Source organism: Anthonomus grandis, chromosome 14 (assembly GCF_022605725.1).
Source record: "Anthonomus grandis grandis chromosome 14, icAntGran1.3, whole genome shotgun sequence".
In the NCBI taxonomy this organism is placed as follows: domain Eukaryota; kingdom Metazoa; phylum Arthropoda; class Insecta; order Coleoptera; family Curculionidae; genus Anthonomus; species Anthonomus grandis.
In genome coordinates, this window is record NC_065559.1 from 6,102,693 (window position 1) to 6,124,783 (window position 22,091).

The window sequence follows — 22,091 nt, forward strand, 5'->3', positions numbered from 1 at the left end:
TTTTTTTCACGTTTCATGTAGTAGTTGAGTCAATTTAAAAATTGTACCGTGGCCTGAGTACTTTTCGTTGTTTTATTACTCTAATATAATTTAGTGCACTAAACCAGTCATTATTTATTGGCATTCTGGGGATTATCATTCATTGTCCATGTAATATACACACATGGGAAGATTCTAAGGATATTTTTCTAAAATAATAAAATAATAAAATTTTTTTTTGGTGATCAATTTAAATCAAATTTGAAGATTGGCTCATCCTGTAGATTTCTGTGAGACAAACAGAATCTTAACACTGACAACAAATATTTTAGGAATTTTTTCACAAAACAGAAAAAACCATGGTTTTTATATTGCAATAAATATTCTGGTAGTCTCGATTTCGTCCATGGTACAGAATTACTGCTTTGCAAAGTGAATAAAAAAATTGTGTTTTATCATGGAACGACGTCATTTAACTTTGGACGAGATAAAGAGAGCGTCTAGAAGTCTCTCAGAGCGTTATAAGTCGATTGTGGCGGCGTTTTCGTGAAACTGGAAATCCAGCTGAACAACATTCAGGACGTGACCGCGCTACGACAGCTGCTCAAGATAGATTTTTAGTTTTAACTGCTAGAAGGCAACCTAACATTACAGCTCCTGAATTGGTTATCAACTTGCAGGGAGCACACAATATTACCGTAGGCCGTGATACTATAAGAAATCGTCTCCATGAATCCAACCTCCACAATCGAAGTCCACTTAGATGTCCACCTCTTTCCAGAGGCAATTGCGCTGCGAGATTAGAATGGTGCCAAGAATATCAAAACTGGAATGAACATGATTGGGCTACAGTTTTATTCACCGACGAATCCAGATTTGGATTTCATCCAGATTCACATCGAGTGAGGGTATGGAGACGATCTGGAAATGCAGAACGGTTAAGACATGTCCAGGAAGTGTATACATACAGAGGGGGTACAATTATGGTATGGGCTGGAATAATGATGGGCGGTAGAACCGACCTCGTTTTTCCAGATCGCTTCCTTACAGCTCAGCAGAACATCGATACCATTCTTCAACCTGTTGTTCGTCCGTTTGCTGGCGCTGTTGGCCAAAACTTCCACCTAATGCATGATAATGCGCGTCCATATGTCGCACGCGTAGTGAGAGAGACTGGTTGGAGAACGAGGGGATTGATGTATTGCCATGGCCAGCACAATCTCCTGACCTTAATCCAATTGAGCATGTATGGGATATGCTCCAACGAAGAATGACTCCACAGATGGATGACATTTACACTACCTTTCGTTTCCCGCAGCGACTGATAGCGGAATGGGCAAACTTGCCCCAACAAAACATCGACAACGTTATTTTGTCCATGAACAATAGATGTCGAGCCGTCATAAACCAGCGTGGAGGTCATACTTTGTACTAATTTGCGTTTTTTATAAAGATTTTTTTTGTATCTAATTTAAAAAACATTTTTTTTTCATTATACAAAACAATACATTTTTAAAGAAATTGTAGACTTTTTTTTTAATTTTAGTTATAGGCAGTTCTTTATTTTTGTAATTTTTTTAGTATAGTAAAAGAGTCTTAATTACTATAATTCGGCTATTATTTATCTAGAACAATTCAAAAAAAAAAATAAGGTCAATTTATAAAAATATCCCTAAACTTTTCCGATGTGTGTATTTATCTGTCGGTAACATTGGATTAAAGGGTTAAAACCGTTGTATGTATTAAAATAAAAAAAAAATTGCCAATGGTATTAAAATAAATGTTGCTTGGCTTCTCCATTATTTCGACCATACAAAAAACAAAATTACTTTTCTATTTTAAAGAAACATTCCCGATTTTCACCAAAAAGAAACAGGCTTTGGACCCTAGATGTGACGAAAATTGAAAGTGAACTCTTAATTAATGTACGGCTTTGGATCAACAAAAGGCATTTTTTGATCTCGAAGATTTTTAAAATTTGATATCCGTACGGGATTTTTAATTGAACATTCTTGAAGGAAAAATGGGACGCACGTGCTTGTACTTATAACAAAAATTATTTCAAAAATCCCCTTTCAGTTTGGAGCCAAATTAATTCTCTGACTTTTGTTCGTACGATGTAAGGTTTTCGAGTAAAAAATTAAAAATCATTGTTCTGCAAGGCAATTCTTAATTTTCTTCACATGAGAAAACAAGGTCAAGCGCTTTACATACCACCTCTCATTATAACATTTCCAAGTTCTTTGACCTTTGATGAAGCTCCAAAAATCCATCAGGATCCTTACGTAAACTTTTGGTTCATATCAGTACATCCAATGAACAGAATTCATTCCTTAATCATTCGTGTTTTTTGATAGCGAATTCTTGAACTCGAGATGTTCGAGAGGAAAATTCTTATTCAATTCACATAAGGGTGAGAAAACCTTAAGCTCTTTACCACTTGGACTAGCTCCAAGATCTGATACCAAGATGATTCATTAGCATTTTCAATCTCTTTGACCTCTGATAACTCTTGGACACCCATTAGGATTCTTATATGAACTTTTGATTCCTGTCAGTACCTCCAATGGAGGGAATTCATTCATTATCACTCGTTTTTCAAAAGCGAACTCGAGTTTCCTAGATTAACTTGTAACTCCTTGACCCCTGGGAACTTTCAGTGAAATTCCAGTGATCCATTATGAATCTTATGTAGTTTTTAATTTTCTTTTTCTCACAAATGATTTAGGCCTTTGAATAGAGCTGAAGATTCCAACCTATCCAGGAATTCTTCGCAATTCAGCTGGCTTCAGTAAAATTATACTAATAATTAGCCGTTTTAGTGATATTTAACCGTTTTTGCTTTGGTGTACTCTTCTAAAGGATGGAATTCATCAATAAATCCATCGTTTTTGACAGTGAATTAGAAGTTTCTGTCTCAGGAGATGGAGAGTGCCTATCTTATGCAAGATTATCATTTCCATGTAAACTCATATAGAACCTGGTATAGGAGATGGTTTTTTTATTTAGATAGCAGAAAAAGCTACATTTTGAAAACTACAGGTGATAAAACGCAACCTGCAGCAATTGGTTTAAATTTTACTAAAACGTGTGAAGGTACGGGTTTTCAAATAGGACATAATCTGTATTTGATGTTTCTCCTTAAAACTTTCTGTTTTTAATTGAATTTTCAAGCTGAAAGGCATCATCTCTAATCAAATTACTTGGCATTAGTGTTACTCAATATTTGCAAACTAATTGTAAAATTCATTAGCATTTTTTCGTATCTGTTATCTCAATTTTATTGGAATCCAAATCCATTTATTAATTACAGCGATGAGCTTTGACACGATATTAATGTTACCAAATATACAATTATAATATTGTTTTATATTTATAACTAGTTCAGCATAAAATGTTACTTTTTTATTTAATCAATGATCAACAGACGGGAAAATGACAGATACGGTTAAATACAAAATTCACATAACAACAAATATTATAATCTAAGCTACATCCTGCTTCAACATATGCATAACATTGCTTTTAAATTTGCTAAGTGAGCTTTCAAATGCATCAAGAGATAGATGCCGATTGAGAAGACTTATTGATCGATCCAGTGGACTGTGCATTCCATAATTTGTTCTATGGTACCCAACTTTAAATGATTCGCTACTTCTCAATAGAGGAACTGGCCTAATTTAAGAGCCACTTGCCCCAACAAGACTGAGCAGTCAATTAAACTATTAATAATCTCATAAATAAAACATACATTATTAACTTTTCTTCTCTGAGATAAAGACTGTAACATACTTTGGTATATTGATGTTGATTACCAAATTGAAAAATGCAAAAGTTTATGAATTTCCTTTGAACCCGTCCTAGCTTATTAATGTGTACAGCATAGTAATTATAGTAGTAGTAATGTAACAGCATAGAATGGAGACCAAAACGCAAATGAGTACTCCAATTAGTCTAATTAAGATCTTACCAAAGGGCAGTATTAAATTATTAAACATGGAGACAAATTACGCATTGACCTTAGATTAAAACCCAAAGTTTTCATTGCATTATAATAATGATCTTGAAAAGTGATTTTGGTGTCATCCCTTACCAGAGTTAACCTTTTTAAGTTGTCACTATTTAATAGTATAGACTGTGTCAATCGCATTGATTTCTAAAAAAAACGAATGTAAGAACATTTACTAAAGCTGAGGCATATCGCTTACAGACATGAGGTGTCTTTAAGTGTTTCTAATTCTATATTCTTATTAGATTAAGTAAATTCCTAATTATTATTCTTCCTGCCACTTTACAACAAATTACTATCCTTTGGTATTTGTAACGCTAAATAAATAAATTAAGAAAGAGGAGGTTTATACTACACCAATAAAAGAAATTATCCAAGCATTGCTGCTAAACAGCTGCATCAGATACAGAATAAATATATGCCAGTCATCTGCAAACTTCCTGCATCATGCACTGCTGTATATGTCATTAACAAACAAACTGAAAAGAAGAGAGGTGCACACTGACTTTAACGTTTTGTCTACGACGCACCAGCATGCTGCCCAACCATTTCAAAGACAATTCACTAAAGCCCATGGCTTTTAACTTAGCTCAAAGAAGTCGTTGATTTACTCTTTTTATCAGACGCCTTGAAGAAATCCGTGTAGATAGTGTCTGCCTAGGATATTTACTCTCGCAGGCGCTCAAAAGAGCAGTCTCATAAACTACCAGATTCATGGACATAGATCTCTCCTTGACAAAACCATGTTGGTCATCCACCAATCCCTCTGTCAATTGCAATGTCTCCTCTACCTCTCGCCTTAAAAATTAGAATATGGCTCTCCTTCTAGATAATCGCAAACTTTTCTTTTTTTAAACCGCAATACATCTTATTGCAATATCACGATAGATTTTGGTAATTTCATAATCAGGTATCTGAGCATTATTATCGTGTACATAAATCGAGCTGAAAAACGGTGGATTATTCCCGCACTCGGTAGTGGGGCGCAATATCTTCAGTCAGTTGTGTTGTAATGACACGCAAATTAACTTAAATTAAAAACACTAAAGACGCGTCAAAAACCACTTCCAAGCTGTGAAACTCGATTCGTTTCAAAGGAAGTCTTAATATGTATGAAGTTCATATTAGGACTGTTGCTGCCACTGTTTCTTTGAACTTCGTGCTTTGACTGTTGCATATATCTGCATTGTTCAATATCTTTTACCACAAAAATAACCAATAAAATTGTGTATAGCACCTAATAAACGATTTTTTCTAATTGTATGTTAGCTTTGCTACAAATACTTAGGTGTTCATTTAGACTATTATCAAAATTGGGGATAACGCAGATAAATGCTGAATAGTTTTTTTTTTTGGAAAGCAGGCATATTTTGCCTTCTTGCATGAGAAATATGCCATTCCATATACCAATGTTTCTAGGGCATTTTTTTTAGTCTGCATATAAATATATTGTGCAAGCACTATTCCCCCAAAACCATCGACTATGACAATTCAAAGCAGAAATACAAATATAAAATGCAAGTCCACTTTTTTTGAAGCAGATCCTTTGTATATTAATGTTTTTAATATAAGCTGCCTGGTAAACTACCAAGAAACTTCTTTAGAAACAAATAACAATGTACAATCAAGGAGTTAATATTAGTACTTGCAAAAATATTTTTTTGCACTTCAGGTATGTTATTAAATAAGGTGTCATTGTGTTTTGATAGGCTCATATAGGACTTTGAACAAAAAAAAAAAAACAAATTACATAAAAAAATACTTTATAATAGTATTAAAAACAAATTCCTTATTGTGTATAACTTAAAAGACTGGTGCAAACTTAAAATCTAAAATATTCTGTAAAGTTTAACAGCATTGCCATAATAACTTAGTTCTCATCCTCTTCAATCTTTGGGGCTAAATAGTAACGCAAATAACCCAGTTCTGGTATCTGATACTCCACAACAAGTGGTACATTTTCACACATTGATAAGGAAACCTGTTCACTCAGAGGAGTCGCTTTTGTAAAAGAGTTCAAATATCGGCAAGCAAATGTTAAAGTGACTGGTTCCTGCAGGTCAATAATAACAGACTCCTCCTCTTTATCAAAATTATTTGTCTGTGCAATTTTAACATTTCCAGTACCAATGTCACCTTGAGTAGAGAACTTGACTCCCTCTTTGGTGCAAGAAATGACAATAGACTCACCAAACTGGGACAGATCTCTGATAATGCGAGCGAATTCAGCCGAAGGCATTTTGATGATGCAAGAAAATTCAGTTTCAGGGATTCCCAAGTGTTCCTGGTCCAAGTTCATCAGTTTCATTTCATAGTCGGATGTTTTGTCTTTTTTTTCTGATTCGAACATGAATGTTACTGTGTCAGCATCGTCTTGAGCTTTGATGGTCACTGTGTCATCTGGTCCGCAACATCTGAAGACTTTGCCAAGACTGAAATTGAACAAAAAAAAAAAAACATGGTGAACATTTTTGGATGAAACATCTACCTATGTAGTTTTAAAAAGTTTTTACCCAAGTATCTATCTTCTTTTAAAGGAATTTGAAATAGTAAGTTTACTTAAATCATCAAACATGAAATGTTTGAATGAATTTAGGATCACCATTCTTTCTTTTAAATGCTCGTCAATGATTTTAGACACTGTATGTATTGGAAACAAAATCAGTTACAATGTACAGCATTTAAAATAGATGTATGTAATACATGTTTTCTTGATGTGCAACATCTTAATAATTATTGTCAAATGAATATAAAGTAAGTAATGTTCCTATTCAGCAATCTGTTGGTTTCAGAACAAACAACATATCAGTTACAGGTTAAATTATAATAATTGTCAAATTGGATAGCTGCTTTGTTAGCATGGCTGGTTTCAAATAAATATTGATTCTTTTTCTTGCATTATACCTATTCTTAGTGTTCAATGTTAGTTCTTCATTAGATTTTAAAATGTTATTTCAAAATAACAAAATAAATTTATTTGTGTTGAGACTAGTTTTGTAATTCATTTAAAGGTTTCCATGCAAGTTTATATGTTTTAAATATCTTTTGGCACTACTTCTGGTTATCTCAGTATTATGCATCTTCAGATTAATGTTATATTTTTCAATATATTTTTTTTAAACCATATACACAGTTTTAATGAGTTGGAAGGCATTTCAGTTCTTTGAAATGATACTATGAATAACTTCTCTTTTTGCTAAAAAGAACTCTAATATCTGGCCTTCCGACTAGGTGATCTGTATCACTCCCTACTCAATTTAGTGGTAATGTTTTTCAATGTATATAGTCAGAAATTAATAAAATCAGTTATGGTTATTGATTTTTAGCAGTTTGGATAATCTCAGATCCCTTGCAACTAAAGGAGTTAATTGTAAAATAGTAAAGAGCATTAATCTTGAAACTTCTAACTTCATCCTTAGTTAGCTTTATTCTTTTACCAAAACAGTAATGATAGTATTCAAAATAAGATCCAATGTCAGGTATGTCGATGTTCATGATGTTGCCTTGAGGAAACTTATTTACCATAACTTCCTCATTTTGCAGAAGCTTTCCATATGATCAGCAATGCTGTTCGTACTATTGAGAAATAATTGTTTTTTTTTGGCAAATAAAGGATATTTGAAATTGGAAACTTAGAGGCTGTCTTAAAATGCATATATCCTCTTCCATACTACTATCCATAAGTTCTCTCTTAAATTACCCTATTGCAGTTTGCAAAAGGTGCATTAAAATGAAAAAAAATCTTTAATCTTCTCGTGAAGATTAATATAAAGCATAACATAAGCATAGTATAAGAATAACTTAGCAATGGATAGTGGCCCTCTCAAAAGAGATTAGTGTTACAATGTATATAATGTCAGTGCTTCAATACTTTGAAAGGGATGAAATAGTAGTTGCCATATACAAATGACCTATCGAAAGCCTATGACTGCCAGGACAGAAATCTCTTAGTTTTCTCTATATATTAGTTTTGATGATGATACAAATCTAATAATAGACACAAAAGATATTGATGATCTAAAAGAAGCAAATAAAGATCTTTTACAAAGAGTGACACAATGGTTTATAGAAAATGGCCTAAAGCTAAACTTATAAAAAAAAAATTCCAGTGAATTTTAAGTTTTTGGGACTATATCTTGATGAATTTTTAAACTGGTCTTCTCATATAACACCATTATTTAAATGAATGAAATATGTTGAGATGCTTACTGTTTAGTGACAGCGGAGAGTCTGGGGAAGCCCTTACTATCAAGAGAAATCCTATTACCATATACAACCAAATATTGGAATGTAACATTGTGTTAGTTGATGTAAACTGAGTTACTGCAAGAAGACTAAGGTTCCCCAGTGAGTATATTTTAATATTACAAAAGTTGACAAAACAGTAATTGTTTGTTATTTTTATATCATTATTTATTATTATTATTATCTTATTAGATAAAAGCCAAGAATTTACATTCTGTATAGCGACATGAACTAAGTAGGCATTACAATATATTTCAATAAATCTTCAAATATCAGCTTCCAAATTTAAACACTAAACATGTCCAATTTATCCGGACGATTCTTAAAACAGTTTACAGAAGGAGCAGTTATGACATCTACGGGTATTGAATTCCAAACATCAAACACTCTATTAGGCAAAAACAGTTGACATGTTTTTGTTTTATACATCTGTTTTTTTAAGTGTGACCATGAAGTCTAATATCCTGATTTCTTTGAAATAGTTCATTTAGATCACTGCCCAAATAATTATAAAGGATTCTGAATGTGAAAATTAAATCCACAAAGCTTTTGTTTATCAAAAGTTAGCAAGTTTGCATATTTATTTATTTAACCAATCAATCAATCAATTGCATGTTTCACAATGGAGGCAATATGCTGGGACCAAGAAAGATCCTTAGTTACTATTATTCCAAGATCACAATATGATTTGACTTTTTTAAGTCCAATGTTATTTATTTGGTAGGGTAGCTGGGGATTATTTTTTTCTAAATGTAACACCACACACTTGTCTATGTTAAGAGGAAGGTACTATTTACTGCACCACTTCCAAATAGTGTCAAGTTCAGTGTGCAATTGTTGATGAGAAGTTAGAAGAACTGCATATATTTTTGTGTCGTCAGCAAACATTGATACCCAACATTTTAGTTCTGAAGGTAAATCACATGTGTAAGCCAGGAACAGGAGAGGGCTCAAGTTGTGATCATGTTCAAATTTTTGCCTGACTATAAGATGACGATGACTGTTACACTTGTTGGTGGTTGTATATTTGACAATTTATCTTGAAATAAATTTGTTTATTACTATTATTATTGTTACCTAACCCAATATTGTAAATTGGTGCCCCTATTCTGTTCCATGTATGCTTTGAATGCCTCTAGTCAATATTAGCCCTTTGCACTCGAGGGCTCCTCTATGAAGCATTACATTAGTTTTAGAATGTACATATGAATACAATATATATATACTCCACTACAGAGCCCTCGAGTGCAAAGGGTTAAGATAATTACAATTGGGTTGTGAGCAGAGTAATTGCTTTAAAAGGACTATATTCTTTTAAATCTTTAAAGCTACATTTAAACTAATCTGAGTAGACCCTTCCCGAGACTTACCTCTGCATATTCATGCCCATGGTTAAATTCCTGTCACAACGGAATTTATCGAATCCATCGGATTTCAGATTTAATGAGACCAAGGAAACGTGAGAGTTATCCATGGCCTGGAGCTGGATACCCGATTCCGAGCAGTCGAACGACCCATCGGTGAGAAGGTCTTTGATGGCGTCCAAGACTTTCTTGAATACGGAGCTTTTCACTAGTCTGGCCTCGAACATTTTGGTTTGTGACAATATTTGATAAAAGCTTAACGTAGAAGGTTAAGTAAAAATGCAGAAAATAAGAAACGAAACCGTTAATAAATTGCAAAGAGGTTTAACCCCAGTTCAGCAGAGTTCAGCTGCACACACAGAATGAAAGAAAAAGGCGCGAAAAACGTTTGTTTGGCGCGCATGGTGACAGTTGACACATGACATTAAGCATAGGTCAAATGTCATGTCCAACAAAAGGGGTCATGGGGTTTCACAAATAGTGCGACTAAGGCCGAATTCATATGAATAGATATTTTCAAGGAGTTCCTGAAATTATCTAACAAAACTAAGTCGGCCAAATTCCAATGAAAGTTTGTTGGTATATTACCAGAACACTCAAGACTTAAGAACTAAGTTCGATGTGCTACAAAATAACTCACCAGTCTGTCAGTAAGACATAATTTTATTTGCACAAACTTGGTTGCATGGCAGCACTTATGATGCAGAACTTCACTGATTTTAATATCTATCGCTAGGACCGCTTAAGTAACTTAATTGCCATACTCATATCTATACCTAGTAAACGCCTTCAAGTGCCTGATATTAATAAACACGTTTTTGTTTCACTTAGATCTGTAAACTTGCATGTTACCCATAGGAGCTGTATTTTCCCACCCAATTCTTATACGAAATTATCTTTATTGCAATTGATTTATTCCTAGTATGGGTTTTAATTGAACTTGAAAATTTTATTATCGATAAGAAAAAATGCATAAAAAATATAAGCAAAGACGATCAGCTACCGACTATCGGGAGCTTTCCAGGTTGAGACAGCTGTGCAAGGATCTGACATTGGAATGCTACAGACAATATGTTCGGTCTTAGAACATTGAAACACTTTCAATGTTTTAAGTGTTCACTGCACTGAAGCAGCTGTTGACTCTAACATAATAAAGAAATTTTGATCATCTGTTGACCATAAAAGGAAAAATAGATCGTTTTCAAATACACTAAAATCTTCAGACAAGACAAGTTGTGCTGGAGAGTAGATTGGTAACATGCTTGCTGATTATGTTTCTGCAGTTTATTCACACCATAATGTTAATGTCCCCACTCAAGAAATTATCAGCAGTTTTATTGACTTTAGACCCCGCAAATCTACGAAATGAAACCTTCTTACTCAGGTGGACTTCTTGTTGGAAGCTTTCAGAAAGGATATCAGTTGGACACAATATATACAGATTTCTCCAAGGCGTTTGACACAATATTTTATTGCATAAGCTAAAACTGATGGGCATTAATGAACCTTTAACCTAACTTTTATCTTTACTTCATTTTCTTATACAAAAAAAAACTGAACTTGTAAGTAACGGTTATTACAGAGACTTTAAGTCAATTGCCTATAATGCTGTTTCAATGTTTATGTCAGGTTCTGTTTGGGATAATTTTTTTATGAACAAGGCTCTTAGTGATATGATAAATATATTTTATGAAGAACCAGAAAAATTTTTGGGGACGCAAGTTAACTGGATGCTATCTAGCCCCACATATAAGATTAAACCAACTGTCACGACCTTGTGAAAGCTCGATAGTACCGAAGATCACTGCAAAATTCAACAGTATGAAGCGCCCTAATGTCAGCAAATGGAAAATGAATCCCGATTATTGGACAATATGATGCCAAAATTACGATCAAAAAATTATGTCTTAACTGAAATAGTGTAAAATGAAGAATCAAAACTAATAATTATATTACTCATAATAACAAATACAAGTAATAAACATATTACTAATAATAACTATATCAAGTTTTGAAACTTTCTGTGTAAATATTCCTGTTTAATTTCACAATCATAGCAAAACGTACGCCAATGACGCATAGAGAGTAATACTCATTATAACAACATATTTAGATAAAATCGTACCGAATTAGGCCAAATTTTTAATTAATTTTTTTATAATATTGATTATCTAAACGACATTGACGTCATAATTTCTCCCCATTTTTGGGAAAAACATTATAGACCCGAGAATAAAACAACTATTTTCCTGGATGATAAAGAGAAAAATTTAAATTTTTGTATTGTCTTATCTAAATGTTCTTGGAATATCTCCATTGGTAATTTAGAATACTTTCATACGTAGTAGAAACTATATAATATTGCTAATGAAATTGCAACAAAACATTTCGATTGTAGTTGTATATTCGAACTTAAAACTTATGAAAGAAATATTTTCATTCGAAAGCTTTCTGTAAGTTTTTCTATAATTTCACTTTTTCTTATTATTCAATTAATTACACTTAAGGACCTAAAATGGAGAACCATTGTCACTGATAATTAAATAAAATTATGAATTAGTATATTTATACTACTCATTACTTTTATTTCAAAAGTTTTGTATAAAAAGCCATTTCTCTAATTATAGTTAGCGTAAGACAAATAATAACTGTAAGTAAGTTACTTATTCTTAATACTAAACGACAAAGTTAAACCATAATTATCCTAAGAGTGTAATGGGCCTAAGACGTTTGGAGATGCAGCTAATTTTTTTATTTAAGAAAGCTATATGATTCCCACTTAAAAACTAACATATTGAGTATTATTTAAAGTGAGGCAGTTAAAATTATAGATTTTTAAATTAGTTTGACTTGGTCGATATCTCATCCGATGATTTCGTTGATCTTCGATCTAGAGATTGCATTTCAAATTTGCAGAAACAATTAAACTTGCCTGCATTGAGATTTTGATTTTCGAGATAGTGTTTACACCAAAATTATTACATTGGGCCTCCTTGCAGTAAAAATGATTAGAAGAGTAGGTTACACCATTAAAATTGTTTATTGATATGAAGAAAATCGAATTTAAAGAATTGATTTTCTATTTATTGATTATTTTACTTCGACAAAGATTTTTATTTGGGAAAGAGAAAATTCTACAATAAAACACATGAGATCTTTATTTAGCTGGTACTAAGCCCACCATGCATTGAACTGAGACTATCTTCACCCTTTGGCATACTTCAATCCAGAAAACACTATTATCTCCATATTATTATATATAACATTGCCTCCTGAAAAATATTTCCAGTATTACTTACGTATATTACGAAGGAAATGAGTCCCACCACAGTACCTTGGGGCACCTCTGTATCAACACATTATGCTCCATTAAAAGGGTCATTTATTTTGTTGCATAGAACTCGACTGGAGAGATAATAAGTTTCTAGCAAATGTAAGGGACCTTCTCTGCTGCCAATATCTTCAACTGTATTAAAAAGTATTTGATTATTTTTACCATTTATTAAGATGTGAATTAAAACACTTAGATGCCCATAAATAGTCAACTAGTTTATTACACACGTAAGCACTAGACACAATCCCTTAAGACTTGACAGAAACATTTATTTCGATTTAAAATTTGCGCAAATATCCCGACTCCTAGCGGCAAGGGCACCTTATATACCTACTTCCACGTGTCTCCAGAGATGTCGCGCGAAGTGTTTTCACTGTAGCGATGATTCTCGAATGACGAAGAATAGCTTGTCTATTCGCGGCGGTTAAAATCGTTAAAGTATTTTGCGAGAAACTGTGTCGAAAGCCTTTGTCAAGTCCATAAACACATTCCAATTTTCCTTTTTGCTTTCCTAAGGTTAAAAATTGCATCCTCGGTGTTTTTGTTTTCAGTTAACCCAAATTGATTAGAGTAAACTCTTGGATGCTAAGAATGTCATAATTTTTTTTTTAAACGTGTTTAAGATTTTCGCAAATTTATTTATAACAGATATTTGCCCATAATTATTCATATCTTTTTTACCAGAATTATAGATAGGTGTGACTATTGATATTTTCCACTTAGATGAAACAACAGAAGTTGTAAATGATAGATTAATTAATTGTAATAAAGTGTAATTTTAAAATATGTTTGTTATTAAAAAATGTGGTACGTTAATCCTTTCCCTACGCCAAATGGCTTTTCAATGAATTTAAGAGTCTGCATTTAAGTTATTTACATACCTGATATTTAGATATGCGTCAATGTTGTCTTAAATGGATTTTCCTATATTAATGAAAAGATCATTAAATGTTTCACCACCCCATTATCATCAGTAATAAACGAATTGTTTATTTCTAATCGATATGCATTCTTTTCAAATTTGTTTATGATCGCTTTTTGATTTGTTTATCTTTGACTTATAATAATTATTTTTTGCCGTTATAATTTTATTCATAAAGTTTCTGAAACGTTTATCATTTCTTATATCATCTTCAGTGATCAACTATAATTAAGTCCTAACAGCTAAGAATTATTAGCTCCGAGGTTGGTCTTATAAAAATATTGATTCAAGAGTAGAGCCTCAAAAAAAAAAACATAACCTTAAATATTCGTTAGTTTTAACAAAGTTGAAGATATTGGCAGCAGTTGGTCTTAGTGCAATGCATGGTTGGCTTAGTACCAGTTTGTTAGCTCTAAAGCCCATTAAAAATTTATTAATGACTTTTAATAAAGAATTTTTCGAAGAAAACATACACAATATTCTCAAAAAGTTCATGTTTGAGCTGGTATTCTTGGAAATGCCGTTACGCTAATCCTTTATTTATTCAAGAAAACTTGACAGGTGATCTGTACCTTAATATGCTTAAAGAGACTATTGATTCTCTTATCACCCATGAGGTCAAATCTCAAATTGGTACAGAGGGTAATTAAATTTTACAGGAGGATTTGTTAACATTTCAGCAGACAGTGGTTGAATGAGAGATTTCCCGATAAATGGATTAGCATAAAGGGACCAATTGAATGGCCTCTAAAATTACCAGATTTAACCCTCTTAGACTTCTTTCTTTATTTTTCGTTTATATACTGATATTGCTGATTTTAGACGAATTACAGCAGAATGCCAGTCAAAAAGTTTTCCGAAATGTTTGGGTAGAAGTTCGAAAACATAAGTACTTTATTATTGTGTACAGGGAAATGAACAATTAAAACTAACGGGAGTTTAAATCTTCTCCCGAAGGTGCTAACATTGTTAGCGAAACACGTGTCGAGAGTAAAAATAAAGAGTTGTTAAACTAAAAAGTTAACTGAACCAAATGCGTTTAAATAAGGATGATGATACATTATCCACGTATTAAATAAGGACGAACCTATATCGCCTTTTGCAGATGATACAACCAATCACCAAAAACTAAGCAATCCGCAATACTCACACGTTAAATGTCAGCGTCGTCAACTTTAATACCATATTTGTAAATATATTTTTGTTGGCAACACTAAAAATATTCAGAGTGACCAACATAAAGACACAACCGCTTTTAAAATGGCGGCCACCAGGCAGTGGTCATTTTTATTATTTCATTTTATATTTATTAAGTTCGTGGCTAAAATGCCTGGGAATAATGAATATTTTATCGACGTCATATTTTCGTATGTCAAATGGCTATCCTATAGTATAATATATCGTTTTAAAGGGCATATACAATCTATCACTCAACGGTGTATAAAAATTAAAGTTTATAGACTTACAAACAGTGTAAAAAGGTGTTTAAAACAAACAATTTAATCAGTTCACAAAATTTATTTCCTTAAGTACTCAAAATCTGTCCCTGTTATTCGCGAAATAATAGTAAAGTCTGTTTTGAAATTCCTCACGAACATTGCAAGTGTTTGTCCGCTAATATCTCTACATTCGCGAGTAATTCGATACTTCAAATCATTAATATTTTCAGGTGAGGTTTTATAAACTTTGCTTTTTAAATATTTTCAAAGGAAAAATCTAGATGTGTTAAGTCTGGCGTTCGTGCGGGCCCTTCAATTGTACCATGCGTCAGACTGACAATTTTAACAATAATATTCAACTGGTTTTTAAACAGATTAAAAATGCACTGCAAAAAATACTAATAAAATAAATATTTTCTCGCAAATAATAAATGCATATTTAAAGAAAAGTATTTGGACCCAATGAACTGTTTATTACCTTACATTTTTACTGGTAAAACGCTTCAACTTGCATCAGTTTTTTTGGCAAACTAAGATGTTTGCCATTTAAAATAATGTGTGACACTATGAGGCAACCATTTGACCTACCAAAGTCTAAGTTGATAAAAATATCTTTTATTACCACACATTTTTGCTTACTATTTGCTTATATACGTTAACCGACCTTAAGACTGCTTAAAATGAAATGTGTCACACAATGGGCGTTCCAATTTTCAAGGGTTGTTTGTTTTTTTAAATTAAAGCACTGTATATGGACTAATTTGCAGGAGATGCAAGATTAATATTATTTATATTTATTATGTCAAAGCCCTCACTGTCACTGTCAGAGTCACTGGATTAAAAGCAGTAGGATTAAGGTTTATTCAAAAATGTCATTATTAGTGTTGAAATTTGTTTTCGGCACACTATTACTAAAAAAAATCATTAAATTCTGATATTGTCTTTTCATAAATAGTTGTTCCATTGACCAAATTCCCATCCGATTTCTAACTAATGTTAAAGGATCAATTAAGCATTTAATTTGAAAAAATAATCTATTTGCAGACCCCAATTTGGTTTAAGAATTAACAAATCTTTAACATGGGAAATAGATAGACTCACATAAAATATCACGGAAAGATGGGAATTGGGAGTCGATTCATATGCGTCTTTTTGTGACCTCACTAAAGCATTTGATTGGGTCGTTCATGGGATCCTTATCCACGAATTAAAATAATACCCTCTGGATGTTGATGGTGTGAGACTAATTAGGTCATACCTTCAAGGTCGCAGTCAATATGTCTGTTTTATGAACAATATGTCAACTGACAGAAGTACAAATCATGTTGTCCCACAGGACTCTGACCTTGGTCCTCTGCTTAATGATCTTCCAAATATTCAACATTTAAAATCTGTCTTTTTTGCAAATGATACTAGTAATGTTATTCAGTAGATATTTCGCTTCTGATAGGAATAAAAATAGTCATGAATGGTTTTGGCAAATAGACTTTCCCTAAATGCATCGAAGACCAACAAGTAGTTTAAAAAGAAATTCACTTAATATACCAGGTGTGGTCTCACACACAAAATTTCTAGAAATTACCTTAGATGCTAAATTTAATTCAATTCAAAATATTTTATTTGCCTATAAAAAATAAAATTCTTATCACGTTTAGCAAACGTGATATCACGTTAGTTCATGTGTTATTTAAGTGTGAATATAAGGGAATTCAGGTGATCGACTGCCTGGAAGACATAATTATTCATATTTATCTAAGCATGTTTTAAATCAGTATATTAGAATTGTACTATTTATGTGCTCATCTCTTGTGATTTTAATACATCCACATGATCTATGCAGTTTGCAGAATCTAACTGGGTCCAAGTAGGATTAGATATAGATTTGAGACAAAAAGAATCGAATCACGATTATGAAAAGCGATGCCACCTTACTCAAAGAGAAAGGCGGAGATACTACCCTATATCGTATTAACAAAATAAGAAAATTATACAGACATTAAACAGAACTAAGAAAATATAAAAAAGAAAATAGATTACGATATATGAAAAGAACATGTAAATCACCTTTTAGGCAAACTGAGTACAGTGATTTTCATGATAAGATACTTAAGGGCTACTGCATCCTTGTCTAATTTTAAATTGGGCTTATTCTTGGCATGCACAGGCAATCTTTAAGCTTTAATGGAGATGAATCAAGACCATGGTTGACTTAGGGTATAGAGATTATAGTAGGCAGTAGGTACTTTGCGCTTACATTTATCAATATTTACCTTATATTGTTAAAAGACATCTTCCAGTTTAGAAATTTTTTAGATATACACCATTACAATACCAGGTATAGTAGCAACATTATCGCATACTTTATAGAATCAGACAAGGCTCTGACTACTTAGTGTCCTTTAATGTTATTCCATATAAGAAATCTTGTAACGAAGATATTTTTTAAGAAAATTAAATTATATTTAGCAAATGGTGCTTTTTATTCTTTTGATGAGTACTTGGCAAGTAGTTTGTCCGCTAATATCTCTACATTCCCGAGTAATTCGATAGTTCAAATCATTGATATTTTCAGGTGAGATTTTATTTAATTATCATTTAATTAATACATAATTTGTTTTATAATATAAATGCTATGGTAAAAAAATAACAAATTTCTTAGTAGGTGTATAAACACCTGTGTGTACTAAAAATAAAATAAATAATTTATTATAGTTAACAAGATTAAAAAAAATATATATAAATTTTAAATTAGTTCACATAATATCAATTTACATTATACATTCATTGCATCTTAATTTAATTTAGCATACTTTTAAATTTTTCTTCATAATACTGATAGATGTATGATTTTACTTTTCTCTTAAATAAGGTTATATGTGTTATGTCTTTACTTTGCTTGGGTAAAATGTTGTAAATTTTTGGCCCAAGCCAAGTAATAAATTTGAAATTGATGTTGTTTCGACTTAAAGGTATTTCAATTAATTGATCTGCTCTACCACGTGTATTATGCATATGATTGATATATGTTAATTTATTTTGATTTTTGTGGATATACATGGCAACTGTGTGAATATAAATACATCTTACATTTTGAATTTCTTCAGTGAAAAGTAAGTGGGATGGGTATCTCCTAGGCTTTTTATACATTATTTTTAGAATCGATTTTTGGATTATGTTAAGCTTATTTAAATAAATGTTGTACAACCCACGCCATACTAATATGCCATAACGAATCACAGCTTCTATCAAATTTTTATAAATTGTTTGTAAAAGGTTTTTGTCAAATATATCTCTGAGAAGAAAAAATGTATGTAGCAGATTTCTGAACCTATTCGTCACATAATCAATATGAGGACCCCATTTTAGGTACTTATCAATTACTATCCCAAGATATTTGGTTTTTGAAACTTCATTAATTTTATCATTATCTACTAATATAGTTGAGAATGGAGGTCTATTATCTTCAGTTAATGAAAAGGCTATATAATTAGTCTTAGTAAGATTTAATGACAATTTATTCACACAGAGCCAGCTTTTAATTACCCTGAACCCATTAATTGCTTTTTGTTGAGTCTCTGGCCAAGTATTTCCACTGAAAATTAATGCAGTATCATCGGCATATGAAATTGATATTACATCTATATTTATTTTTAACATGGAATTAATGTAAACTAAGAAAAGAATGGGGCCCAGAACAGTGACTTGTGGCACACCCATTTCTATTCTCAATTCACTACTTAGTGTGTTATTGATTCGAACCCTCTGATATCTGTCTGTAAGATAGCTTTTTAAAAGTTGTAGCGCTGTTCCTCTAACTCCATAATAATCAAGCACATTAAGAAGTCTTTCATGAGAAACAGCCAAGTCAAGAAATACTGCAATACTTTTTTTGCCCAGATTTAAATTTTTAACAATTTCAGATGTCAAAGTCATCATTGCATCATTGGTACTAGAACCCTCAAGAAAACCATATTGTTGTGGTGAAAGGACATGGTTAGCAGCCAGAAACTCAACCAACCTTTTCCTAATACACTTTTCTAATATTTTAGGAAAATTTGTGATTAAGCTCAATGGCCTGTAATTTTTTACAGCAGTGGCATTGCTGGATTTTAATATAGGAGTCACAATCGACATTTTAAAGCAATTTGGTACTTTTCCGGTTTCTAGACAAACATTCATTATATGTAAAAGAGGATCAAGAATTTCAGTACATGTTTGTTTAATGACCCTTGTTAAAACCCCATCATGACCAGATGCACAATTATTTTTTAGAGAAGATATATGTTCAATAAGTTGGTTTTTTGTTATAGGGCAAAGAAACATTGAGTGAGGATTATTAAAATCTACTGCATATGTTTGTGTTGAAGGAGGAATCTTTTTTTCCATTTCTATACCTACATTTATGAAGTATTTGTTAAAGTAGTTTGATATATCTTTATCCGAGTGAATTGTTTCCCTATTATCCCCTACTAGCTGAATATTATTGGCCTTATTATCTTTTTTATTTGTCGCGTCTTTAATTATGTTATATATACTCTTTAAGTTATTTTTATTTATATCTACTTGATATTGATAATATTTATTTTTTGTCTTTTTTATTAATTTATTTCAATTATTTCTATAAATCTTATATTGTGATTCAAGTTCAGCATTGTAGTTTCTGAATAACTGGCTTTTTAATTTATCCCTATGCCTAATGGAAGTTATTAAGCCTATTGTGATGCATTTTTTAACCTTTTTTAGATTATTTTTGAGAACAAAATATTTCGTTTGAGAGTCTTTCATTATTTGTAGATATCTTACTAAAAAATTATTCATAGCAATTCCTGAGTCATTTACACTTACAACATCTAACCAATCCCAATTTTGTAGCAACAATTTCATTTTATCTATATTAAGTTTTGTTTTGGTGATTGTCTGGTATCTATTGAGGAATTGTTAGTAGGACTTAAATTAACCATTACAGGACTATGATCAGTAATATATGTGCTTAGTATGAATGAATCAAGATTATGTTTAAATTTATTTTTCCACTTAACGAATATATGGTCAAGACACGTTTTGGTTTCAAATCGGGTTATAGAATTTATAAGAGATTGAAATCCCAATTCAGCCATACATGCGACATAGTAAGCAACATCATTGTCTTCCACATCTAAGAGGTTTATATTTACATCACCTATAAAAAATTCATAACTATTTAGTTGTGCATTTGTTTGAAGGAACTCATATATATCATCTATAAATACCTTTTTTAATATCGGTGGGGGTTTGTAGACAGAAGTAACACCAAAGGAAATGTTATTTTTATTAAATGTTAATCTTCCAATTGTTACTAATGAGTTTGGCAACCGAATAAAAGAAAAGCATACATTGATACAAGCTTTCACAAATAATATAACACCATCATTTCTGTTAAAGTCTGCATTATTATAATAGGTATTAAAACCGGGTATATTGTAGTTATTTATATTTGAGATTTGAAAACATTCACTCAAGATAATAATAAAAATAAAGAGTATTAACAACTCAATGAAATTTTTTTTAATGCTTCTTATGTTTAACAACTTACTGTCCCTAGAAATGTGTTCATTAAGTTCAATTTTATCAATCATTTGGGCAATATGCGGGTCTAAGGACGAGTCTTCCAAAATTTCATCTTGAATTACTGAAACCATTAAATTAACAGGAATAATTAATTTTACTTCTTATGATTCCTAGATGATACTGAGTTGATGGGCATGCAGGATCTAATGCTGAATGATCAGTTTTTAAATTTTTTTTATATGTCATGTTTGCTAAATGACAGTTATTGCACTTCAACAATTGAATATTACACTGTGCGATGTCATGTGAACCAGAACACTTAGCACATCCCTTATTCTTATCACATTTATTACTTTTGTGATAAAAGCCTTGACAGTTAAAACAATGTGTCACAATAAAATCTTCATACACTGGATATCTTTCCCACTCTAGATAAATCTTTTTTTCTTCCATTAATTGTTTGAATAACTTTGGAGAACATTCCATGAATACTGTAGATTTATTACTTCCATCCCTAGTTTTTTTGATATAGGTAACATTCAAGTTATCTTTCTTATCAATCCATTTGTTTTGATTCGTTTTTTCAATTTCATTTGCTGATTTAGTTCCGGCATAGCCTATAATTTGAACCTTTGAATTTGCTTTTAGAATCTCTGAATATTGTTTTTCAAGATTATTTGGGTAGGCTGCCACCTTCATTGATTTTAGTTCTTCAATATCCTTTTTGATAGCTTCAAACTTTTTATAAACTTTGCTTTTTATATACTCTCAAAGGAAAAATCTAGATGTGTTAAGTCTGGCGATCGTGCGGGCCCTTCAACTGTACCATGCATCAGACTGACAATTTTAACAATAATAAACTGGTTTTTAAACAGATTAAAAATGCTAGTTACTGCAATGTTACTTGTGTACCTATTAGGTACTGCAAAAAATACTAATAAAATAAATATTTTACTGCAAAAAATGTTGGGAAGAATTTCAAAATGGCATTAGTTATTAGTTATATTTGGCAAATTGTGCTTTTTATTCTTTTGATGAATACTTGGCAAGTAGTTTCATTTTTTTTGACTGATGATTTTAAATGATACTGTAACTGTATCCAAATATACATTTTTAGATTGCCTGCATTTATTTGCTGAATTAAGCTGTATGTTTCTGTATGAAGGTTTATTTCTACTTTTTCTACTTTTTTATAGATATTTCTATGAAGTATATATGACTTTTTTATTTTTTTTAGTTGTAGTTGTTATAT

At 31.6% G+C, this 22,091-nt stretch overlaps 2 protein-coding genes across 3 annotated transcripts in view; one reads left to right on the forward strand and one right to left on the reverse strand.

Annotated features, from left to right (window-relative positions):
- LOC126744793 (kynurenine/alpha-aminoadipate aminotransferase, mitochondrial-like) overlaps nucleotides 1-22,091 on the forward strand; it is a 411,884-nt gene that overhangs the window by 376,206 nt on the left and 13,587 nt on the right. The window contains exon 1 of one of the 2 annotated variants that reach the window (XM_050452352.1): nucleotides 3,702-3,705. The exons of the other annotated variant lie outside the window; for it this stretch is intronic. The gene's annotated coding sequence lies outside the window, so the exon portion shown is untranslated. Of the gene's footprint in view, nucleotides 1-3,701; nucleotides 3,706-22,091 lie in introns of those variants that run through there. 2 annotated transcript variants of the gene reach the window in all.
- Nucleotides 5,735-9,996, reverse strand: LOC126744801 (proliferating cell nuclear antigen). Its single transcript, XM_050452362.1, has 2 exons — nucleotides 9,604-9,996; nucleotides 5,735-6,420 (listed from the first exon to the last, which is right to left on the reverse strand). The coding sequence occupies exons 1-2, from the start codon at nucleotides 9,822-9,824 to the stop codon at nucleotides 5,859-5,861; spliced, it is 783 nt and encodes a 260-aa protein (XP_050308319.1). The 5' UTR covers nucleotides 9,825-9,996; the 3' UTR covers nucleotides 5,735-5,858.